This window comes from Hylobates moloch, unplaced genomic scaffold (genome assembly GCF_009828535.3).
Source record: "Hylobates moloch isolate HMO894 unplaced genomic scaffold, HMol_V3 SCAFFOLD_15, whole genome shotgun sequence".
Lineage (NCBI taxonomy): Eukaryota > Metazoa > Chordata > Mammalia > Primates > Hylobatidae > Hylobates > Hylobates moloch.
This window is the reverse complement of record NW_026652290.1, coordinates 32,291,091-32,317,960: the sequence shown is the minus strand read 5'-3', so window position 1 is coordinate 32,317,960 and position 26,870 is coordinate 32,291,091. Positions and strand designations below refer to the sequence as shown.

Below are 26,870 nucleotides of genomic sequence, written 5' to 3'. Positions count from 1 at the left end.
AACATTTCTTTTCCTTCTGGTGCTACAAGATGTTCCAGCCTTATTTTGTTTATTCCTGGCTCCAGACCTAGAATTTCTCAGGCATTTCCCCAGAAATACTGGGGTGTCACTGCTTCTAGGGCTTCTCAGAAGACAGAGCGAAAAAATATAGCTAAACACAGATTAGTGTATTATAGATGTGTGTACATAGACACGCACAGATTCATACTGATACCTCCCACTCTACTCCACAGGGCTCATTCTAACTTTCCCTCCTTGCTTATTTGTAACTTTTTTTTCTGAGAGCGAGACCCCGACTTTCATTATCTACAACATATTTATCTATTTATTATACTTGTAGTTTCAAAATTACTGAGAAACAAATTTACTACCTAGAATACTGTGTTAATATACAATTTTTCTTTAGTTTTAGGGTATCCAGTCAAAAGGCTGTCTTCCAAAGTTGCTTAGGTCAGCTCCTCCTTCTCCCCGCAACTCTTTCAGTGAGGCTGTATCATGCGTTTGTAATATTGTTAGATTCATTTGTTATAGCCTGCTTTCTCCACAGGACTTCCTAACGGCCCGTTTCTTTTCTTTTTTTTTTTTGAGACGGAGTCTCGCTCTGTCACCAGGCTGGAGTGCAATGGCGCTATCTCGGCTCACTGCAACCTCCGCCTCCTGGGTTCAAGCGATTCTCCTGCCTCAGCTTCCGGAGTAGCTGGGACTACAGGCGCCCGCCACCACGCCTGGCTAATTTTTGTATTTTTAGTAGAGACGGGGTTTCACCATGCTGGCCAGGCTGGTCTTGAACTCCCGAATTCAGGCGATCCACCTGCCTCAGCCTCCCAAAATGTTGGGTTTACAGGCATGAGCCACCCGCCCGGCCAGCCTGGTTCGTTTTTAAATTTCCGTGCACTGAAGTCCACTCTTTGTGGTGTACAGATCCATGTGTAGTTGTGTGTTTCTGGGCTTTTTATTCTGTTCCAGCGGTCAATCTGTCTCTTCATATGACAGTATCACACACTTTCCTAAAAGAGGATCTAGAATGTGTTTTTAATACCTGACAAGCTATTATCACTCCACAGCTTTTTATTCCAGGGTTCTCCTAGTTGTTCTTATGTTTAAGGTTTTTCATATAGACTTTGGTATCAACTTTTCAAGCTCCGTTTAAAAAAGAAAGCTTGTGGAATTTTTATAGGATTGCGTAAATTGATGGTGTTGCTAAGATTCAAACATAGGCGGTTTGCTCCAACACCTACATGAAGTTTTGGGCAAAAAAGAAAAAAGTAACATTTTTGTGGTGGTATTCAGTTTTTATTAATAGAGTTTGGTTTTGTTGTTATAACTAGGCTATTTTGTATTAACCCTGGAATTGAAACTTAATATGAAAATAATTTGCATGCAGGTTTACTAATAAAGAATCAGGCTCAAATGCACTAAAAGACAGACATGAAAATTGTGTTTAGACAATTCTGAAAATTCTTATCCCTATAATGGAAAATAATTCATCTGTGAAATGAAATAATAATCTAGAAACCCTCTGATGGCACGTAGAACTTGTTCTTAGTGGAAAACTCAGTCAACTAACTCTGAAATGTTTGCATACTTCAATTATACCCCAAGTAATAAATAACAACCTATTAAATAAATTTGCTTTGTGTCTTTGCGTTTTATCAATTAATTTTTTTCTCATCTGACTTCTTTCCAAAAGCACTTAGGAAGATTATAATAAGTCTCTAGTTACACTTTTCTTCTTCTGCAAATTTGTCAGAGTGAAAATTTATTGTGTTCTTTGAAAGAATTACCTTTTGGCAACTTGCACGAAGTCTTCACAAGCTTTAGCCAATTCCTTGGCCATCTTCTCCAATGAGGCAAATACTTCATTCTCCACTTCTTTCCTCTCCATTGAGATGAGCAGATGGCAAAGCTGAACAATCATTGGTGAGATGATTCTCTCAATGCCTTTGTTCTGTATCACAGAGCTGATGTCATCCAAGAGGAAAGACTCCATCTCTCTTAGTCTGTGAACAGAAGTTACAACACAGTTTAACTCACACTGACTGACATGGAAACCTACTTCTCTTTGACTTGATGTTCATCTAATTTTACTTCTATGATGAGAAAGAAATCTGCAAAATATCAAAGGGATAAGTTGGGGGAGATACTTTCAGGACCTCACAAGTATGGGATAGGTTGTGACTTAGCAGAAACATTAAAAAATGGGACAAAGGTACAATGAGATAGATTCAGAGGTTCAAACAATGGCGGATGGACTCACAAACTATATGAAATAGAGGCAGTTTAAGAAATGGTTAATCTACAAAGAAACATTGAACTTAAATTGGACTTTACAGACATTTACAGAACACTCTACCAAACAACTGCAGAATATACATTCTCATCAGCACATGGAATATTCTCCCACACAAACCTCTGTCAGGCCACAAAGCAAATTTTTCTTTTCTTTTTTTTTTTTTGAGACAAAGTCTCACTCTTGCCTCCCAGGCTGGAGTGCAATGGCGCGATCTCGGCTCACTGCAACCTCCGCCTCCCGGGTTCAAACGATTCTCCTGCCTCAGCCTCCTGAGTAGCTGGGATTACAGGCGCCTGCCACCACGCCCGGCTAATTTTTGTATTTTTAGTAGAGATGGGGTTTCACCATGTTGGCCAGGCTGGTCTTGAACTCCTGACCACAAGTGATCTTCCCACCCCAGACTCCCAAAGTGCTGGGATTACAGGCGTGAGCCACAGCACCCGGCCAAAACAAATTTTTAAAAATTAAAATCATATCAAGTTCCTCTCAGACCACAGTGGAATAAAACCTAGAAATAAATACCAAGAGGAACTTTGGAAACTATACAAAAACATGAAAATTAAACAACATGCTCCTGAGTGATCATTGCATCAATTAAGAAATTAAGATAAGGCCAGGCGCAGTGGCTCACGCCTGTAATCCCAGCACTTTGGGAGGCCGAGGCAGGTGGATCACGAGGTCAGGAGATCGAGACCATCCTGGCTAACACTGTGAAACCCCATCTCTACTAAAAATACAAAAAAATGAGCCGGGCGTGGTGGCAGGTGCCTGTAGTCCCAGCTACTTGGGAGGCTGAGGCAGGAGAATGGCAAGAACCAGGGGGGCCGAGCTTGCAGTGAGCGGAGATTGCGCCACTGCACTCCAGCCTGGCCAACAGAGCAAGACTCTGTCTCAAAAAAAAAAAAAAGAAAGAAAGAAAAAGAAATTAAGATAGAAATGTAAAACAAATTTTTTTTTAATTTTTTGAGACAGATTATCGCTCTTGTTGCCCAGGCTGGAGTGCAATGGCACGGTTTTGGCTCACCACAACTGCTGCCTGCCAGGTTCAAGCAATTCCACTGCCTCAGCCTCCCAAGTAGCTGGGATTATAGTCATGCGCCATCATACTGGCTAATTCTGTATTTTTAGTAGAGACAGGGTTTCTTCATGTTGGTCAGGCTAGTCTCGAACTGCTGACCTCAGGTGATCCGCCCGCCTTGGCCTCCCAGGCTGCTGGGATTACAGGCTTGAGCCACCATGCCCAGCTGGAAATTTAAAAATTTTTTGAAACAAATAAAAATGAAAACAAAACATACCAAACAAAACCTGTGGGATACAGCAAAAGCAGTGCTGAGTAAAGTTTATAGTATTAAATGCCTACATCAAAAAAAAGAAAGATTACAAGTTAGCAACCTAACATCACACATCAAGAAGCTATAAAAGCAAGAACAAACCAAATGTAAAGTTAGCAGAAGAAAAGAAACAACAAAGATCAGAGCAGAGCTAAATGAAATACAGACAAAAAAATACAAAGTATCAATGAAATGAAAAGTTCATTTTTCAAAAAGATAAACAGATTGATAAACCACTGGCTAAACTAACCAAGAAAAGAGAAAATCTGAATAAACAAAATCAGAAAAGATAAAGGAGACAGTGCAACTTATACCATGAAAATACAAGAGATAATCAGAGACTATTATGAACAACTATATGCTTACAAACTAGAAAACTTAGAGGAAATTAATAAATTCCTAGAAAAGTGCAACCTCCCAATATTGAACCAGGAAGAAATAGCAAACCTAAGCCGATGAATAATGAATAGTTAGATTAAATCAGTCATAAAAGATCTCCCAACAAAGAAAAGCCCAGGACCAGATGGATTCATAGTTGAATTTTATCAAATGTACAAAGATGAACTAATACAAGTCCTCCTGAAACTGTTCCAAAAAAAATTTGAGGAAAAATGAGTTCTCTCTAACTCATATTGTGAGACCAGTAATACCTTATACCAAAATCAGACAGACCATGACACATAAGGAAAGAAAACTCCACACCAATATCTCTGATCAACATAGATGCAAAAATTTTCAAAAAATACTAGCAAACCAAATCCAACAGCACATCAAAAAGTAATACCCCATGGTCAAGTGGGATTCATCCCAGGGGTGCAAAGGATGTCTCAACATATGCAAATCAATAAATAAATGTGATACATCTTATCAACAGAATTTGAAATGATAAACCATATGATCATCTCAACAAATGCAGAAAAAGCATTTGATAAAATTCAGCATCTCTTCATGATAAGAACCCTCAATAAACTAGGTATAGAAGGAACATACTCCAAATTAATAAAGGTCATATATGACAAACCCACTGCCAACATTATACTGAACGGCAAAAACCTAAGTACTCAAACAAAACAAGGTTGCCTACTTTCACCACTCCTATTCAACATACTAATTAGTACTGGAAGTCCTAGCCAGAGCAATCAGGCAAGAGAAAGAAATAAAAGGCATCCAAATTGTAAAAGAAGTCAAAATATTCCTGTTCACTGATGGTATGATTCTGTATCTAGAAAAACCTAAAAACTCCACCAAAAAACTCTTAGACTTGATAAATGAATTCAGTAACACTTAAGAATACAAAATCAATGTATAAAAACCAGTAGTGTTTCTATACACCAATGAAGATCTAGCTGAGAACAAAATCAAGAAGGCAATCCCATATATAATAGCTGCAAAAATAAAATAAAATAAAACACCAAGTAACCAAGGAGGTGAAAGATCTAAACAAGGAAAACTACATAACTCTGATGAAAGAAATTGTAGATGACACAAACAAATAGAAAGATATCCCATGTTCATGGGTCAGATTTAATATCATTAAAATGATCATACTGCCCAATGCAATCTACATATTCAACGGGATCTCTATCAAAATACCAATGTCATTTTTCAGATAATTAGAAAAAACATGCTAAAATTAACATGCAACCAAAAAAGAGCCTGAATAGCCAAAGCAACTATAAAACAACAACAACAAAGCTAAAGGAGTCATATTACCAGACTTCAAATTATACTACAAGGCTGTAGTAACCAAAACAGTATGATACTGGTACAAAAATAGACACATAGATCAATGGAATAGAAAAGAGAATCCAGAAATAAAGCCACATATTACAGCCAACTGATCTTTGACAAAATCAACAAGAACATACAGTGGAGAAAGGACACCCTTTTCAATAAATGATGCTGGGATAATTGGATTGGCACCTGCACAAGAATGAAACTGGACCACTATCTTTTATCATATAAAAAAATCAGTTCAAGATGAATTAAAGATTTAAATGTAAGATCTGAAACTACAAAAACACTAGAAGAAAATCTGGGGAAAATTCTTCTGGACATTGATCTAGGCAAAAAATTGATGACAAAGACCTCAAAAGCACGGACAACAAAAATAAAGATAGACAAATGGGACTTAATTAAACTAAAAGGCTTCTGCACAGCAAAAGAAATACTCATCAGAGTGAACAGACAACCTGCAGAATGGGAGAAAATATTTGCAAACTATGCATGACAGGGGACTAATGACTAGAATTTACAAGGAACTCAAACAACGCAACAACAACAACAACAAAATAGAAAACAAATAATCCCATTAAACAATGGGCAAAGGACATGAACAGACACTTTTGAAAGAAGACATACAAATGGCCAAGAGGCATATGAAAAATGCTTAACATCACAAATCACCAGAGAAATGCTAATTAAAACCACAATGAGATATCATTTTACATCAGTCAGAATGACTATTATTAAAAAGACAAAAATAACCGATGTTGGCAAGGGTATAGAGAAAAGGTCATACACTTTTGGTGAGAATGTAAATTAGTACAACCTCTACAGAAATCAGTATGGAGATTTCTCAGAGAACTGAAAAGAGAACTACCATTCAATCTAGCAATACCACTACTGGGCATCTACCGAAAGGAAAAGAAATCATTATATCAAAAAGATAACTGCACTCATATGTTTATCACAGCATTATTCACAATAGCAAAGATATGGAATCAGCCAGGTGCTGTGGCTTACACCTGTAATCCCAGTACTTCGAGAGGCCGAGGCAGGTGGATCACTTGAGGCCAGGAGTTGAGACCAGCCTGGCCAACATGGTGAAAACCCATCTCTACTAAACATACAAAAAAAAAAAAATAATCAGCCAGGTGTGGTGGTGCATGCCTGTAATCCCAGCTACTCCGATGGCTGAGGCACAAGAATAGCTTGAACCCAGAAGGGGGAGGTTGCAGTGAGCCAAGATTGCGCCATTGCACCCCAGCCTGGACGACAGAACATGACTCTGTCAAAAAAAAAAAAAAAAAGATAGGGAATTAACCTATGTATCCATCAACAGATGATTGGATAAAGAAAATGTGGTACATATACACAATGGAATACTATTCAGTCATAAAAAGAGAATGAAATCATGTCTTTGGCGGCAACATGAATGAAACTGGAAGCCATTATCTAAAGTGAAAAAAGTCAGACATAGACAAATTCTGCATGTTCTCACTTATAGGTGGGAGCTAAATAATGTGTACACATGGACATAGAGTGTGGAGTGATAAACAGTGTTGACTTGGAAGAGTGAGGGGGTGGGAGGGTAGTTGATGGTGAGAAATTACTTAATAGGTAAAAATGTATGTTATTCAGGTGATGTATACCCAACAAAGCCCTGACAAGGATTTCGAAGCAGCTATCATGAACATACTTCAACAAGTAATTGAACACACTTAAATTTTAAAAATTACAATTCAAGAAAAAAAAGACATAGAAGGAAAAAAAATGAAATTTTAGAACTGAAAGTATAATTAAAATAAATTCATTGAATGGGCTCAATAGCAGAACAGAGATGACAGAGGAAAGTCAATTAATTTGAAGATAAGATTATTACAAGTTTCCCAAACTGAACGACAAAGAGAAAATAGCTGAAAAAAGAAATGAACAGAGATCCAGGAACCTGTGGGACAATAAGAAAATAGCTAACATTTTCAAGGGCTGAAATAAAAGAACAGTTCATCCTAATCCTATACCCAGTGAAAATATCTTCAGGAATGAAGGGGAAATAAAAACATTTCTTGTCAAAATATAAACAAAAGTGACCCAGAAGAAACAGAAAGCCTGAATGAATTATTAGCTATAGAGACAGTGAAATAATAAAGGCCTGTATTTTAAAAGGTCATAGATCCAGAAGATTTTAATCCCTGAATTATTTCTGGCCTTTCAAGAAGGAACAATTGTTACAATGCCTAAACTATTTCACTACTTAGAAAAAGTGCAAAGTATCATTGTTTATCTTATAAGGCTAACATTGCTTTAATTTTTAAAACTAGTAAGAAATATCAAAAAATGAGAGTACCATTTTTATAAAGGGATACAGACACAAAAATTATGATCAAAATATTAGAATATGAAATCCAATGATATGGAAAAATAATAGTACTCCTTAACTAATTCGGGTTTGAGGAATGAGAGGGTGCTTCAACATTACAAACTCAACTGACCAGGATTCCTTGGAGAAATGGCTGATTCGAGGACTGCAGCAGGAATAGAGAAGGTAAGCACAGAATCTCTTGAAATGGCAGGAAATAAAGAAGTGCTCCCAAACAAAACCAAACCCACTTTGATGGAGGTTTGTCAAAGGGACACAGGAGCAAGTGAAAGAACTTCCAGTGGCCAAAGGAGGCATGACTGGAGCAACACCATAAAGTAACACTGGATTCTAACCCAAAGTATGAAATAAGTATCTATGAACAATGATTGAGCAAATAAATAAATAGGGGAGACAAATCTCCCATGCAGAAGAATTCTAAATGATTGATGTCGATATTTAACCCTCAAACAGTGGAGAGCATAACACTCCAATCCTTAAGTGTGGGCTGTGCATAAGTGTTACAGGAAAGGGATCGGGATCCCGATCCACACCCTAAGAGAGGATTCTTGAATCTCTCACAAGAAAGATTTCAGGATGAATCTGCAGTGCAAAGCAAAAGCAAGTTTATTAAAGAAAGTAAAGTAGTGAAAGCACAGCTACTCCATAGACAGAGCAGGGCGTTCCTGAAAGCAAGAGGAGGAAAGCTTCCACCGTAGATACAATGCTGGTACACACACACACACACACACACACACACACACACACACACGATAAATACATACATATATGTATATATGAGATAAATACATACATATGTGTGTATATATACACACATATGTATGTATATGATAAAGATCTTGAGGAGATGTGCTCTGCTACAGGGGTTTGTGATAAAGCATTAATTTTCTTAATTACTATATTTTGCAAGAATCGATATGTTTAAAGCAAAATTAGGAATGCCCTTGTTCTCCAGATATCGGGATATCTGGACACTCCCAAGTCTGCATCTGTTTAGTAAACATCATTAATCTGTTCCCTTAACCATAAACATCTAGGGGCTAGGAATTCCTCACTTTCTGGGAATGCAGTCCAGGAAGTCTCAGCCTCACTTTCCTAGCTCTCACTCAAAATGGAGTCACTCCAGTTCGAACACCTCTGACATAAGGACTTCCTTCCAAAGAGTACAGTAAGGAAAGGGAAAGAAAGAGGGACTTTTCTGTGGAGAAACGTAATGGACACCATCTCAGCCAGGTGATCAAGGTCAGCATCAACAGGAATAAATCTCACCAGTATCCCCAAAACTGTCAAGGTCATCAGAAACAAGAAAAGTCTTAGAAACTGTCACAGCCAAGCGGAGTGTAAGGACACATGACAACTAAATGTGATGTGATGTCCTGGATGAGATCCTCGAACAGAAAATAGTATTAGGCAAAAACTAAGGAGATCTGGATAAAATATTCACACTAGCTAATAATAACAAATCAATATTAGTTGAGTAATTGTTGCAAATATACCATGCTCATGTAAGATGTTGGTTATAGGAGACAATTGAGTACAGGGCATATAGTGCTCCTTGTACTAATTTCTTAATTTTTCTGTAAGTACAAAACTGTCCAAAAAGTTAAGACTATTTTAAAAAAATATTCAACTATCACAATATATCAAATCAATAATTTAAACTAGGATAATACGATTAAATCAATAAATACTAAAAAGCTTGTTTCTGATCTTTTTTCAAAATTTCCAAGTAAAATGATTAAATATGATTAGTAATCAAGAGAAAGCTTTAAACTAAAGAGTAAAACACAGAGCCAATTTTATACATCAGTTTCAAGCTAGAAATATCATCTGCCACCATTATTAAACATCTTTTTTCAAAATTCTACTCAATATAATTAGATCAAAAATTGAAATAATTGGGGCAGGGCACGGTGGCTCATGCCTGCAATCCCAGCACTTTGGGAGGCCGAGGTGGGCAGATCACTTGAGGTCAGGAGTTCGAGACCAACCTGGCCAAAATGGCGAAACCCCGTTTCTACTAAAAATCCAAAAAGAAAATTAGCCAGGCATGGTAGTGCACACCTGTAATCCCAGCTACTTGGGAAGCTGAGACAGGAGAATCACTTGAACCCGGGAGGCAGAGGTTGCAGTGAGCCGAGATTGCGGGACTGCACTCCAGCCTGGGTGACAGAGCGAGACTCCGTCTCAAAAAAAAAATTTTTTTTTTAAATAATCAATTTAAATGTTGGAAAATAGGCAAAACCATCCGAGATATTTTAGAAAAGAAACAAAAACAGGCCGGGCGCCGTGGCTCACGCCTGTAATCCCAGCAGTTTGGGAGGCTGAGGCGGGCGGATCACGAGGTCAGGAGACTGAGACCATCCTGGCCAACATGGTGAAACCCCGTCTCTACTAAAAATTCAAAAAATTAGCCAGGCATGGTGGTGGGCGAATGTAGTCCCAGCTACTCAGGAGGCTGAGGCAGGAGAATGGCGTGAACCCGGGAGGCGGAGCTTGCAGTGAGCTGAGATCGTGCCACTGCACTCCAGCCTGGGGGACAGAGCAAGACTCTGTCTCGAAAAAAAAAAAAAGGAACAAAAACAATCTTAAACGAATAAGAATATTTGGTTAAATAGTTGCACGTTTTCACTATGCACAGAAATCATAAATGGAAATGGAGAACCATGTCATTGAATAGCAACTAAATTCAAAGTGAAATAAAAATAACATCGAAGACATGAGTTTAACTTGAATAAAATTTTGTAGTGGACGTTAAAACTAAGTACATTGAGAGACACCATATCTGAATGGGGAGACTCACTATCAGAGGAATAAAAATCCTCCCAACATTAAGAATGTATGGATATTGCTGCAGTTCTTACACAATGTGTTTGAGCTAGCTAAAAGGATTTCAAAAATTACATGGAAAAATAAATGCTTGAGAATCACCAAGACACTGAGTCAAAGAATAGTAAGAGAGAATTGCCTTTAAATCCACTATATAGAGGAGAATGCTAAATGCTCCCTGCATTAGTTACCTATTTCTATGTATATACAACCTAATGTTAAAACCTCAGAGAGACCAAAGGATCACAGTCATATTCAGTCACACACTGAATATGTCCCTTTAAAGAGATTAAGGGTGTTGCTCTCAGATTGTCTCAAACAATTAAACCTCTAGGGAGCTTAACAGTATTGTTCCTCAGCCTCTCAGCAGGAGCTCAAGATAGTGAAGGGTTTATCCAGAGAGATTTGTAGGGTTTCATCTAATGTCGTTAACACATTATGCAAGCAAACAAAAAGACCCACAAATTTCCTGAGAAATCTGTGTCAGTCAGTTTGGAGTGGAAAAGGCAGACCCAGTACAACATAAAAAGAGATTGTTGGACCTCCAAAATTCTAGCAGGAAGCTAGATGAATATTTAAATGAACAAATATTCATTTAATGTGGGCCATTCATTTTTCCAGAGCCTCCCAGCGGTATATTAGAGCTTTCTTATGGGGCTCGTTGCAGGTGTTAGATCTTGTGTTATGTAAAAGATGCCCCCGTCTTGAGAAGGCTTCTGTATTAGAGTTCTCCAGAGGGGGAGAACAAATAGGATGTATAAGATATATATATATATATATCCATATATATATATATATCCATATATATGTATCTCCATATATATATATCCATATATATATATATATCCATATATATATATATATATCTCCTATATCTATATCTATATATATGTTGGAGTTTATTAGGGAAAACTGCCTCACATGATTACAAGGTGACTGTCTGCAAGCTGGAGAAAGAGAGAATCAGTAGTGGCTCAGTCCGAGTCAGAAGGCCTCAAAACCAGGGAAGCCAACAGTGCAGCTTCAGGCTGAGGCCAAAGGCCTAAGAGCTCTCGGGAAGCCACTGGAGTCTGAGGTCCAAGGGCAGGAGGAGTGGAAGCAAGTGCCTGGCATGGGAAGAAGAAAGAAAGCCAGAAGACTCAACAAGAAAACTTATCCTATTTTCTGCCTTCTTCATTCTAGCCTGGCAGCTAGATTGGATGGTGCTCACCCACACTGAGGGTGGGTCTTCCTGTCCCAAACCAACAACTCAAATGTCAGTCTCCTCCGGCAATACCCTCACAGACACACCCAGAAAAAAATGCCAGCTATCCAGGTGTCCTTCAATCCAATCAAGTTGACACCTAATATGAACCATCACAGCTTCCTTATGCAGCCTCACCTTCTACCCAACCTTGACTCCTAGCCATTCAGATCTATTCCTAGGTACACACTACCAGTTCTCTTAATCCCTGTTATTCAGGCCCTGCTGCTCCTTTACATATAACATCTCCCTCCCTCAGCAGGGCAAGCATATCCTGAGGTAGATTAGGCTTTGAAATTCCACTCTAGTTAATGAGCTTGTAGCCAGGCTGATCTTGAACTCCAGGGCTCAAGCAATTCTCCTGCCATAGCCTCTCACAGTGCTGGGATTATAGATGTGAGCAAAACATCCAGGCAATTCTTTAGAAAAGGGGTCCACCTATGATTATCAGTAGGTAAGCCTCACAGCAGCTGGGCATGGATGCACTGACCTGGTGAAGGGATGTGGGTAGAGAAATAGCACTAGCCTCATGGAGAGAACATGCTGACTGGCTAGGTATCTTCTATGTGCCCAGCCCTGCATCCAGCATTGGGTGTGGTCCCACTAAACATATCTGCTAAAAGTCAGGGAGGATGATTCTACATTGAAAATCAGGGCTTTGTTGCAGAAGGAGGGTACCAAACAGACAAAACAACAGATATTATTACAATAGAATTCTAGGTGCCAGATAATTTATTATAGTATGTTTGAGATGACACACAAAATCAGAGGGTCTACTATTTAAAGTAATTTGGTCATCTTTCTCTAGAGAAAGAAAAAAAGAAATTCTGCAAATTTTTAACTCCCTAATCATATTAATTAGTCAGGACAAACTAATAAAAAAACTCTTTAGCTAAGCAGCATCGTCATTGACTTTACATCTCAGAAGCATCACAAATAAGGGGACTGCTCTCCAAAAAGTAAAAGATAATCAGTCTCAAGACATCACTGGCTGAAGTGAGCACAGATTTGTGACCACATCTTGGTTAGTTCTGCCTCCAAGGCAAAAAGCAGTCCCCCAAGATCAGCTTCCAATCTCACACACCTTCAATTACCTCATCAGCCCAGTGCAACTTCCCTTTGTTTGGATGATACACACCCAAAAATGAACCTCTCATCCAGGCTATTCATGAACTCTTATCAGGGAAACTTTCCCATCCCGGTTTGGTAAACTGCTATTCAACTGACTTTTTTAGCCATCTGATTCCAACTGTGTGGCTTTAAAGCATGCACATGCATATAATGCAAGGGATTGTGACTCTCCATTACTGGAGTAGCTGGTTTCAGCCTTCTGTATGTTCTTTGATTTCATGTGTTTGTGTGTGTGTTTCAATTTCTCAGTAGAGATCGAAGATCAAAGAGCCACCCTGAAACTGCACCCACAACCTTAGCCAGTATCATATATCAAGAACAATAGTGCATCCCGGGGGTAATAACGAAGATGAGTGCCATCCTCAAAAACAAAAGATCCGGCGGGGCATGGTGGCTCACGCCTGTAATCCCAGCACTTTGGGAGGCTGAGGTGGGCAGATCACGAGGTCAGTAGATCAAGACCATCATGACTAACATGGTGAAACCCCATCTCTACTAAAAACACACAAAAATTAGCCAGGCATGGTGGCAGGCGCCTGTAGTCCCAGCTACTCGGGAGGCTGAGGCAGGAGAATAGCATGAACCCAGGAGGTGGAGCTTGCAGTAAGCTGAGATCCGGCCACTGCACTCCAGCCTGGGCGACCCAGCGAGACTCCATCTCAAAAAAAGGAAAAAAGAAGATCCATCACTGGTGGTTCCCATTATGTTCCCAAGTAATTTACCAGATTGACTCCTGCACACCTGGATTTAAGGTGCATCACAGTGGCCAGCTGCAACATTAACCAACTAATAACCTCAAATGGAGCTACTATAACAATGTACTATCCCTACTACTGAAGCACGTTAACACAGCTGCTAGTAATCTAGTATGTGGCTAGAGATCTGGCAAAGGAGGTTTTATTCTACTCAACAGGAAGAAGGATCAGAAATAGTTCACATTCATAGCATTCATTCACATTCTTGCCCAGGGGCTATGTTTGTTTGTTTGTTTGTTTTGAGACGAGTCTCACTCTGTGGCCCAGGCTGGAATGCAGTGGAGCGATCTCGGCTCACTGCAAGCTCCGCCTCCTGGGTTAACGCCATTCTCCTGCCTCAGCCTCCTGAGTAGCTGGGACTACAAGCACCCGCCACCATGCCCGGCTAATTTTTTTGTGTTTTTAGTAGAGATGGGGTTTCACCATGTTAGTCAGGATGGTCTCGATCTCCTGACCTCATGATCTGCCTGTCTCGGCCTTCCAAAGTGCTGGGATTACAGGCGTGAGCCACTGTGCCTGGCCACCCAGGGGCTATGTTAATTCTCCTGATCTCTGTCTCAGTATAACCAAAAGAGAGCTGGACCATCTGGGACATTCCTCCAAATGTCACATTCGTCCACTTTATTGATGACAACACATTAATTGGACCTGATGAGCATGAACTGGCAAGTACTTGGGATGCCTTTGTGAAACATAGGCACTTCATGAGGTTGGGAAGCAAGTCCCATAAAGATTCAGGGGTTTGCACAGTGACGACAATTTTAGAAGTCCAAAAGTGTGGGACATATCAGGATGGGCCCTCCAAAGCAGGAACAAGTTTTTCATCTTGAACATCTTACTACTAAAGAAAGAGGCACAGGGCTTGGTAGACCCCTTTTGATTTTGAAGGTAGACTATTTCACACTTGGGAATCTCATTCCAACCCATTTATTGGATATTAGTAACAAGCTGTTAATTTTGATAGAGGCTCCGAGCAGAAAAGGGCACTGCAGCATATTTGGGCTATAGTACAGACAGAACTGCTGCCTAGGCCAAGTGAATGGACATACCTCACGGATTAGAATTAGAAAGTGATACCATGTGGAACCCCAATAGGAGAATCTCAGCATAGACATACAGGGTTCTGCAGCAAGTTATGTATCTGCAGCAGAGAACTAGACATCATTTAAAAAATAGCCCCTCACATGCTACCAGGGTGTGGTGAGATGGTGCCTCTGACTATGGGCCATCAAGTGATCATGTGGTCAGAACTGCCCATCATGAACTGCATGCTGTCAGACCCAGAGTCATAAGGTTTAGCAGAGCCTGCAGCAATCCATTGAAAGGTGGAAATGGCACATCCAAGATCATGTCCAAGCAGATCCAGGGCAAATAACTAAGCTGCATGAGCAAGGAGCCAGACACCCACACGATCCACTTTTTCTCAGCTCATCTCACACGGCAACATGGGTCAATGATCAACAGATGACAGAAGGGCAAAGGGCCTGAGTGTGATTCAGCGATGGGTTGGCTCAGTATGTTGGTACCAGCTGAAAAGGCACTGCTATTGCATGGTTGACCCACTCAGAGATAAGAGTGAAGAGGAGAATCCCTCCAGGGGGCAGACATTCAGGCTATGCAATTGGTCATACACTTTGGGTGGAGAGAGAAGTAACCTGTATTATTCCATTCTCACGCTGCTGTAAAGAACTGCCCAAGACCGGGTAATTTACAAAGCTAAGAGATTTAATTGACTCACAGTTTCACATGGCTGGGGAGGCCTCAGGAAACTTACAATCATGGAGGAAGGGGAAGCAAACACATCCTTCTTTAAATGATGGCAGGAAGGAGAAGTGCCAAGCAAAAGCCCCTTATAAAACCATCAGATCTCATGAGATTCACTCACTATCACGAGAACAGCATGGAGGTAACTGCCACCATGATTCAATCACCTCCAACTGGGTCCCTCCCATGACATGTAGGGATCATGGGAACTACAAGATGAGATTTGGGTGGGGACACAGCCAAACCGTATCATAACCCAAAGTAAGAATAGACATCCACTCACAGGCAGTGACGAATGACTTGACTGATGGATTAGGGGATTGGAAGGAGCAGCATAGTAAGATCAAGGGACAAGGAGGTCTGGGGAAGAGGTATATTGTTGGACCTATCGGAGTGGACATCAAGTATGAGGGTCTTTGTAGCACATGTTAATGCTCATAAGGGACCATCCATTGCAGATGAGATATTAAGCCAATACATGAATTGAGTGACTCAACTAATTGATGCCCACCAGCCTCTGCTCTCAGCCATCCTGGTGCTTCCATCATGGCCTCAGGAAGGAAATAGCCATGAAGGCATAGATGGAGGCTATGCAGAGGCCCAAGAACACAGGCTCCTCTCACCAAGACTGGTGTAATTTTCCAGCCTGTCAGCAACACAGATGGATGCTGAGCCACCTGTAGTTTCCCTTGCGGCAACCAGCCAGCGACTTGGTGACAAGTTTATTACAATGGATCCTTGCTACTCTGGAAAGGGCAGCAACTCATCCTGACTGGAATTGATACAAGTTCTGGGTAAGCGTTTGGCTTTCCTGTCTGCAGAACTCACAGTGGGAATGATTTACCGACAGGAGATTCCACAAAGCCTAGCTTCAAACAAGAGACCCACTTGATGACAAAGGAGGTGCAGCCATGGGCCCATGACCACAGGATCCACTGTTCCTAACATGTGCTGCATCCTCCAGAAGCTTCCAGCCTGACACAGCAGTGGAATGGCCTCTTAAAAATGCAGTTGAGGTGCTGACCTGGAGACGACGCCCTATGAGGATGGGATGCTTTTCTTCAAGATGCAACACACTCCTTAAACCAATAGCCATTAGATATGCGGTGTTCCTGAAAGGTAGAATTCATTGAAATGGGGACTAAATGGTGGAGAGGGGAATGGCCTTTCTCACCATCCCACTTGGGGAATTTGTGTTTCTGTTCCTCACCAACTTTAGATTCTGTGGGACTAGAAGCCATGGATTCCGAAAAAAGCATGCTTTATCAGGGGGCGTAGGAAGAGTCCCACTAAACTTAAAGTAGTAGATGCCATGGTGCCCACTCAGGTCCCTTCACCAGCCTGTGCACCTAATGCTGCAATATAGGCTGCTAACAGCTCACATCTGCCCCCTCTCCAGGGAATTGCCCTGAGCTACTTTTCCTAGGGAGCGATCTTTCCTCTAGGTGCAGACTACAGCCAGTGACCAAATGAAATAGATTATAAAAGGTAAGCCCCTTGCCTCTAGGGGAGGCCAACTATGATCCAGTTTGTCCTCAATGCTTATATCTTGTGGATCAGACCAGGCTAGACTTAATCTGACACCACATCCTTGCTTAGCTCCTTCTCCTGCCCTCTCCTGTTTCTCCCCTTCCCCTGTAGGTTTTTCCTGAAGGGCACTTCTTCAATACGTCATGTGCCCCCAAACCACTGTCTCAGGCTCTGCTTCCAGGGAAGCTAAGCTAAGACCCTTCCCCTGGCTACATGGATTGCTTCGGGGAAGACAGATAATCTCAGCTTGTCCAATTAGGATTGACCCAAAAAATCTGTTGAGAGCCAGGTTATGTGCCTGGAGGTGTCGACAGCCAGTTTGCCCCCATGATGGGGGCCTGCTTGTGGATAGAACCAGCACTGAGGAGAGTGTAGTGAGAGACCGAGAGAGTGAGACCAAGTCCTGAGGACATTGCTTATGCTCCTAGATTCAGGCAAGCCTTTGTCCTTCAACACATACTTTTTTGTTCTACTTAAACTATTTTGAATATGTTTGGGAGGCCCAACTGGCACACCTGCACCACCCCCCCAAAACCCACAATCTCTCTGGGACATTCCTTTCTGCACAGCTACAGGTGGTCAATATGAAGCGCTTACAGAGCTGGAAGGAGGACATGTAGAAACCTAACACACCTTAATTATCCAAAAACAGAGGTGGCTGTATCTAGTACTGTTTTTGTTTACTTTAGTAGATCTTGTCTTTCGTTTTTAAATGGCTAACTCACGCAATGTTTTTTAGCATGAAGTCTGTTAATGAAACATATTAAGACACCAAAATGTATTATAAAATAAACGATCCCAGTTAACAAAGAGCTTAACACATAGGGAAAAGAGGAATGTGATTATTCCTATTTCTGAATACATCTAGAGATCAGCCAACACCATCACATTCAGAGCATAAATTGTAGAAATCCCATAATCCACCTTTGATTGACAATCATGAGAGAGTGGCCAACCATAGAGAATCAACAAGGAGAAAAACGTGGACAGTCTTACTTACCTTGTTGGGAAGACACTTTTCACCCTCCAAAGGAAAGAACAAATAATTGGATTCACCCTAAATGTAAGAAATCCAGATGGTTTACCAAGCCACAGAAATCTATGTCCATCTATAGTAGAGTTCCAGACTGTGGCATCTCCCAGCAACTGTTAGCTGACTCGCTGCTGATGTCACAGAGAGTATTGCTAACAAGCAGACATCATAATTTATGCATGGAGCTAAGAGAGGTTTGCTGTTTCTGCTGTACTGAAGGTCCTGCTTATTCATGGAAATAAGAACTGGACTAGAGTCTGTAAAAGAAACTAAAAGTTTTAATCAATTCAGGCATAAAAACAAAGTTCAACTGTGAGTCTTCAAAAAGTCCTGTTGTGGGAAACTGAAAGGAAATTAGGCCCTGGAACTAATGAAACCAAATGATGAATTGCCGAACACTTTAACTTTTTCTTTCCAGTTATCTCCTGTGTGGATTTTCATAAGAATTTGATTCCTGAGTGAATATTCAGTCTGCTACTTCAATAATTCAGGCTTCTGGAACAATAAAAGGAATGGGTGCTTAAATTGGAGAGAAAATTTATTTAAAGACATATTTAATATGTATTGTGTCTCAAGTGTTTTCCACACATCATCTCATTTATTCCCAAGAATGATTTCATTAGGTATGTTTTTATTCCTTTTTTAAATTGACAGGTAAAAATTGTATATATTCATGGCATGCAACATGGTGTTTTTGTGTTTTTTGTTTTGTTTTTGTTTTTGTTTTGAGACAGAGTTTCACCCTTGTGGCCCAGGCTGGAGTGCAATGGTGTGATCTTGGCTCACCGCAACCTCCACCTCCCGAGTTCAAGCGATTCTCTTGCCTCAGCCTCCTGAGTAGCTGGGATTGCAGGCCTGGGCCACCACGCCCGGCTATTTTTTGTATTTTTAGTAAAGACAGGGTTTCACCACATTGGCTAGGCTGGTCTCGAACTCCCAACCTCTAGTGATCCGCCCACCTTGGCCTCCCAATGTGCTGGGATTACAGGTGTGAGCCACCACACCCGGCCACGTGGTGTTTTAATATGTGTACACACTGTGGAATGACTAGGCCATTTAGCATGTGCATTATTAGATAAATATTATTAACTTCACTCTACAGATGAGGAAACCAAAGCTCATGGAGGCTCAAAATTGTGCCCACAATTTCAGAGCCAATAAGTAGATTAAGACTGGATTTAAATCTATACCAACGTGATACCAAACTCTGGTATTTTGTGTGTATGTGTGAGGGTGAGGAAGATCAGGGCATATGAATGGTGCCAAACCTTTGAGGATTATTTCCTATTCAATTATCATCCATTCCTTGACTTGCAATATGTTTCTAAATACTATGGTGTTTGAGTTGTGTCTGGTCAGGAAATCAGAAACCACCACTCAAGGTATTTGAAACAGAGGAAATTTGATTCAAGGAATTAATTACAAAAGTATTAGGAGGGATAGTGATTTAGGCAGAACTTCTAGCTGTGGTCGAGTGAGGAGATCATCAAATCATCTTCCTTAAAAGCAACTATAAAGATGGACAAAATTGAAAAAAAAAAGTTTTAGCAAATTTGAAAGTGACCACAGGAAAACGACAATCTGAGAAGTGTTTATGCTTGAACCCCTGCTAATCTTTGTGATCTGAGGAATAAGTCCCAGTTATTCCAGTCATACTGCCCCCACTCCCAGCTTGATCAACATAGGGGTTCTGCCAGGGAGGGCAGCCCACAAGGACCAGCAGCTTCTCGACTGCCATTGAAGGAGACTCCCTCCATTAGGAGCACTGGATGACACCCACAGTCAGGATCAGTCAGTGAAACTGATTTCCCAGAGGCAGGAGAGTGGGGGGAGCCAAGGTCAAATTTCTAGCCTGCGGTTGAGGTTGCAACTGGGGCAAGCATATTCCTGTATGATGCTGTGCACATGTATGGCAGAGACTGAGAATCCTCCAGCTATTCACACACTCCTAGCTGACACTAAGGCTTTGTGTGAGTGTAGAAGACTCAAAAGGGGGCATCAGAAAGCAAAACACTAGGAAGACTGAGAACAGCCTAATTTTTTTTTTTTTAAGAGGAGTCTCTCTCTGTCCCCTAGGCTGAAGTGCAGTGGCAGGATCTCGGCTCACTGCAAACCCCGCCTCCTGGGTTCAAGTGATTCTCCTGCCTCAGCCTCCTGAGGAGCTCAGATTACAGGCGAGTGCCACCATGCCTGGCTAATTTTTGTATTTTTCATGGAGACGGGGTTTCACCATGTTGGCCAGGCTGGTCCCGAACTCTTGACCTCAAATAATCCACCTGCCTCAGCTTCCCAATGTGCTGAGATTACCGACCTGGCCCCAACAGCCTAATTTTTAATGTGGTCCCCTATCCATGTTCAAATGCATCAGCAGATGATGCAAACCTTACTGGTTTGAGGTATTTGAACACAATCTTTATCTAATAATCGACTGAACACTAAGCTATGCGTAGCAGTTGAAGACCAGCCGGGGCAAGACGTTGAGACTTCCATCTCTACAAAAAAGATTTAAAAATCGGCCAGGTGTCATGGTGTGTGCCTGTGGTCCCGGTTACTCGGGAGGCTGAGGCAGGGTGATCCCTTGAGCCCAAGAATTTGAGGTGGTAGTGAGCTGTGATAGTGCCACCACACTCCAGCCTGGGTGACAAAGCAAGATTCTCTCTTTAAAAAATATATAAAAAATGAAAATGTGTTGTTGAAGAGTACAATAATCAAAGTAAAGAATTCATTAGAGGAGTTCAACAAAAGATTTAAGATGGAAGAAGAATGAATCAGTGAACTTGAAGATAGATCAAGAGGACAACATCTTAGACAACAAAGAGAGGAAAGACTGCAGAAAAGTGAACACAGCCTTGAAGACCTGCTGTATATCAAGTGTACCTGTATATACTTAATGGGCATTTCAGATGAGAGAGGAAGAAAGAGCAGAAAAACATATTTGAGTAAACAATGGCCAAATGCTCCTCAAATTAAATGAAAAGCATTAATCTACAGATTCAAGAAATTCAGCAAACTTCAAATAGAAGAACCACACCTAGACACATTATAGTCAAACTGTTGAAAGCCAAAGACTCTTTTATCACTGAAAGTAGAATGTACAGGGAACAGTAATACAATTAACAGCCACTTCTCCTCAAAAATAAGGCTAGAAGGTAGTTGTGTAAAAATATTCAAAGTGCTGGGGGAACCGTCAACAATTATCCAAGAATTCTATATCCAGAATTTAAAAGTATCCTTCAAAAATGCAGGTGTAGAGCCAGGCGCAGTGATGTAGGCCTGTAGTCCCAGCTACTTGGGAGGGTGAGGTGAAAGGATTGATTTTCAACAAAGTTGCCAAGAAAATTTAACAAGGAGAGGATAATATTTTAACAAATAGTCTGGGACAATGGCATATTGACTTTTAAAAAAAAAGACCTTAGACCCTGTCCTTTACACAAAAATTCACTAAATGGATTATATACCTAAATGTACAAGCTAGAATTACAAAACTTTTAGAAAAAAAAAGGAGAAAAACGTCATAACCTTGAGTTGGGCAAGGAGTTCTTAAGTATGACACCAAAAGAATGATCTATAAAAGAAAAAATAAGTAAATTAGAATTCACCAAAATCTAAAATTTTTGCACTATAAAAGATACCATAAAGAAGATAGTTTTTAAAAGCCACAGACTGGGATAAATGTTTACCAGACATATATCTGATAAAGGGCTTGTATCCAAAATATATAAAGAACTCATACAACTCAACAACAAGAAGTCAAGCCAATTAAAAATGAGCATAAGATTTAATAGACATTTCACCAAAGAAGAATACAGATGGCTGAAAAGCAAATAGCCATGAAAAGATACTCAACAGCAACATAATCATTAGTGAAATGCAAATTAAAGCCACTGGATACCACTATACAGATACTTGTCAACTATAATAAAAAAGACAGTACCAAGTCTTGTCAAAGATGCAGAGAAAGTGTACCCCTTGTGCATTGCTGGTGGGAATATAAAATGGTAGATCCACTCTGGAAAATAGTTTGGAAGGGTCTTTAAAAATTAAACATAAATTTACCATACAACACAGCCATTCCATTCCTAGGAATTTACCCCAAAGAAATGAAAATGTATGTCCACATACAGACATATCTGTGAATTATTTCTTATAGCCAAAAACTGAAAACACAAAGGCCCATCAACTGATGAACAGGTAAACAAATTGTAGTATTTTCATATAATGGGATACTGTGCCACAATTAAAAGTCACACACTACTGATATGCACTAACACATGAACTTCAAAAACATTATGCTAAGTGATAAAGAACAGACACAAAAGACGACACCTTGTAAATTCAATTCATATAAAATATTCAGAAAAGAGAAATGTATAGAGGCAGAAAGCAAGACTGTGGTTCCAGAGGGTTGAGGTGAGAGTGGAAATTAACCATAAACAGACACGAGGAAATTTTTGGGGGGTGATGAAATGTCCTAAAGCTAAGTTATAGTGATGGTGGCATGAATTTGCCAAAATTTTTGCAGTTACTTATAATGGATGAACTTTGTTGTTTGTAAATTATATCTCAAAGTGTTTTTAAAAAATGTTGGGGGCAGGTGCAGTGGCTCACACCTATAATCCCAGCACTTTGGGAGGCCGAGGCAGGCAGCCTGAGGTCGGGAGTTTGAGACCAGGCTGACCAACATGGAGAAACCCCGTCTCTACTAAAAATACAAAAAAATTAGCCAGGCGTGGTGGCACATGCCTGTAATCCCTCGGCTACTTGGGAGGCTGAGGCAGGAGAATCGCTTGAAACTGGGAGGCGGAGGTTGCAACGAGCCGAGATTGTGCCATTGCACTCCAGCCTGGGCAACAAGAGCGAAACTCCATTGCAAAAAAAAAAAATGTTGGAAGGGCTGAAGGATTGAAAGGGGAAATGAAATTACCCAAAGATCAGTAACTGCAGGGTGCTACCAGCCGCCTAACCTAGAGAAAGAAAAGGAAAGGTGTTTTCCAGGACCCACAATCACCGGGCTACTGAGGCTGCTAGGATACACTGCTGCCTCAAGAATAAAAGAAAAAGTCTGTGGCTTTGATAATCTTCCAATTTACTGCCAGTGACTCCTACTGGCAGAACCTAAAATCAACTGAAAAGAGAGTCTGGGAGATGTGGTTTGCAGGCTTCCAGCCGCCCTGTGATACAGAAACGCATGCAAGGGGCGCGAATGGAGTTAAGAGCCAGTAGACAACTGATTGGCTGGGAAATAGTTATCCCCCCAACCAAAAAAAAAAAAAAACTTTTAATTTTGAAATAGTTATACATTTGCAGAAAATCGAAAAAAAAAAAAAAAAAAAAAAAAAGGACCAGAAGGTCACATACACCCTTTTCTCAATTTTCCCCAGTGGTCACATCTTGCATAGCTATTGTACAATATCAAAACTAGGAACTGACCTTGGAGGCAGATGAGCATTAGGGAAAAACTAGGTAAAAGAGATGCTGATGCCTTTGACTTTTCCTTGGGTCAATGCATATTGGAACCAGCTCAGATGATATTTTCAGTTGCCTTCCATTCTAAATCTGAATCAAAACCAATTTCTTCTAAGAAATTTTTCCTGATTATTCCCCTTGCCCCACATTCCTATTTCCTTAGCACCTCTAGTCATTATCGCTTAAGGGAGTGGGGAGGGCAAATTATCTCAAATTTGTATTTTCATTTGTAATTTTTCTCTAATTGTTCCCTTTGTGCATGCTTAATCTCACTCACTGAACTATAAATTGCTTGGGTTCTGAGATTTTTGTTCTTTGTTGCTGCTATTGCCCTAGCACACTGAGAGTGGTTAGGAGCATGGACTTTGGAGTCAAAAGAGTTGGGACCAACTTCTGAGCAAGTTACTTCAATTCTTGAGGCCTCATTTTCTCCTTCGTAATATGTATAGAATAATAATGGTATTAACCTCATGGGTCAATGGTAAGGATTAATTGGAAAAGTATTTGTAAGGTGGCTAGCACAGTGCCTGGCACATATTAGCTACTTAATAATAACAAAATATTATTGTAATTATTACAACATGGCATCTGATTTCCCCAGAGAGAGTTATGACAGATGGGGAGGGAGATGGAGGAGAGAGGGCTCACAATGTATTTTCTAACCTAATCTTGGAAGTGACCCATCTCACTTCGCCATATTCTATCTGTCACAAACACTAATATGCTTATAATGTGGAAGGGGACACAAAGGTGTGAACACTAGGAGATGGAATCTCTGAGGCCAACTTAAAGGCTGGCTGCCCCAACCCCCATTAAACTGGGCTGCTCTTGGTTGGTGATTTGTGCTCGGTACAAGGTTGGCCTCTCTGGCCCTCTTTGTCTGGCACCATGCCCAGTTATGGCAAATCAGTAACATTGTGGCATATATGTTACTCTTTCTCTTTAATGAGATTGATTTACCTTTTCTGCAGGTTAAGAACAGTCTGAGGCCAGGCTTGGGAGCCCATGCCTGTCATCCTAGCATTTTGGGAGGCCAAGGTGGGTGGGTTGCTTGAGCCCAGGAGTTCGAGAATAGCCTGAGCAACGTGGGGAAACCCTGCCTTTTCAAAAAAACAAAAATTAGTCAGACATGGTGGTGTGTGCCTGTGGTCCCAGCTACTCAGAAGCCTGAGGTGGGAGGATCACTTGAGCCCAGGGGCAGAGGCTGCAGTGAGCTGAGATCTTGCTACTGCACTCCAGCCTGGGCAACAGAGACCCTGACTCAAACACACACATACATACAAACACACACACACACACACACACACACACACCAGTCTGGATCAACAAACCTTTAGCTAGACTGAGAAAAAAAGACAGAATAAATAAAATCAGAAACAAAAAAAGGGGCTATACTAACTGAGACCACAAAAATACAAAGAATCATTAAAGACTATTACAGGCAACTATACACCAACAAATGGGAAACTACAGAAGGAATGGATAAAGTCCTGGCCACATACAGTCTACCAAGATTGAACCATGAAGAAGTAGAAAATGTCAACAAACCAATGATGAATGTAACAGAATCAAAGCTCTAATAAAAAGTCTCCCACCAAAGTAAAGTCCAAGACTTAATGGCTTCACTGCTGAATTCTACCAAACACTTAAAGAAGAACAAATACCAATTCTACTCAAACTCTTTTTAAAAACTGAAGAGGAGGGAGTACTTCCAAAATCATTCTACCAGGCCAGCATCACCCTGATACCAAAACCAGACAAGGACACACAACAACAACAACAAAAAGCTACAGGCCAATATCACTAATGAACATAGATGCAACAATCCTCAACAAAATACCAGCTAACTGAATTAAACAACACATTAAAAAGATCATTTACCATGATCAAGTGGGATTCATGCTAGAGATGCAAGGATGGTTCAATATCAAAATTTGTGATTTGTATCACAAATCAACAAATGTGGTACATCACATTGACAGAACAAAGGATAAAAACCATATGAACATATCAACAGATGCTAAAAAAAGCGTTCTATAGAATTTAACAACCCTTTATGATAAAAAAAAACTTCAACAAACTGTGTATGGAAGGAACACACCTCAAAATAATAAAGGCCATATATGACAAACCAACAACCAACATCATACTGATTGGGGAAAAATTGAAAACCTTTCTCTAAGATCTGGAACATGACAGAGATGCCCACTTTTATCCAACATAATACTGGAAATTCTGAGCAGAGCAATTAGGCAAGAGAAAGAAATAAAGGACATTCAGAATTGGAAAGGAAGAAGTCAAATTAGCTTCATACATAGACAATATAGTCTTATACTCAGAAAAACTTAAAGACACCACCAAAAAAATTCTTAGAACTGATAAATGAATTCAGTAAAATGCAGGATACAAAATTAACAAATAAAAATTGGTAGCATTTATATACACCAACAGTGAACAATCTGAAAAAGAAATCAAGAAAGCAATCCCATACAATAGCTACAAAGAATACAAAATACCTAGGAATCAGTTTAACAAAAGATATAAAAGATCAATATAAGAAAAACTATAAAACACTGATGAAAGAAATTGAAGAGGACATCAAAAATTGGCAGGATATTCCATGCTCATGAATTGGAAGAATTAATGGTGTTAAAATGATAATTCTATTCAAGGCAATGTACAGATTTAGTGCAATCCCTATCAAGATACCAATTACATTCTCCACAGAAATAAAAACGCATCCTAAAAATTTGTATGGGACCACAAAAGACACCAAATAGCCAAAGCAATCCTGAGCAAAAAGAACAAAGCTAAAGGCATCACACTATCTGACTTCAAAATATACAACAAAGCTATACTATCCAAATCATCATGGTACTGGCATAAAAACAGACACATAGACCAACCAATGGAATAGAATAGAGAACCAAGAAACAAATTCGCACATTTGCAGCCAACTCATTTTTGATAAAGGCACCAAGAACATATAATAGGGAAAGGACACTTTTCTCAATAAACAGCGCTGGGAAAACTGGAAATTCATGTGCAGAAGAATGAAACTAGACCCCTATCTTTCACCATACAGAAAACTCAAGTCAAAATGGATTAAAGACTTAAATCTAAGACTGGAAACTATGAAACTACTAGGAGAAGATATTGGGCAAACACTCCAGGACATTGGTCTGGTCAAAGATTTTTTGTGTAAGACTTCAAAAGTACAGGCAAAATAAAGTAAAAATAGGCAAATAGGATTTCGTCAAGCTACAAAGCTTCTGCACAGCAAAGGAAACCATCAACAAAGTGAACAGACAATCCATAGAATGGGAGAAAATATTTGCAAACTATTCATCTGACAAGGGACTAATAACCAGAATATACAAGGAGCTCAAACAA

General features: G+C 40.2%; 1 protein-coding gene across 1 annotated transcript in view; it reads right to left on the bottom strand.

Annotated features, from left to right (window-relative positions):
- Nucleotides 1-18,079, bottom strand: part of LOC131381272 (uncharacterized) — a 55,532-nt gene extending 37,453 nt beyond the window's left edge. Inside the window, exons 1-2 of the mRNA XM_058428093.1 lie at nucleotides 17,979-18,079; nucleotides 1,785-2,000 (exon numbers count right to left, since the gene is read on the bottom strand). Of these exons, the coding sequence (XP_058284076.1) occupies nucleotides 1,785-1,990 (206 nt within the window). The 5' untranslated portion in view covers nucleotides 1,991-2,000; nucleotides 17,979-18,079. The remainder of the gene's footprint in view (nucleotides 1-1,784; nucleotides 2,001-17,978) is intronic.
- Between the last annotated feature and the right edge of the window lie 8,791 nt (nucleotides 18,080-26,870).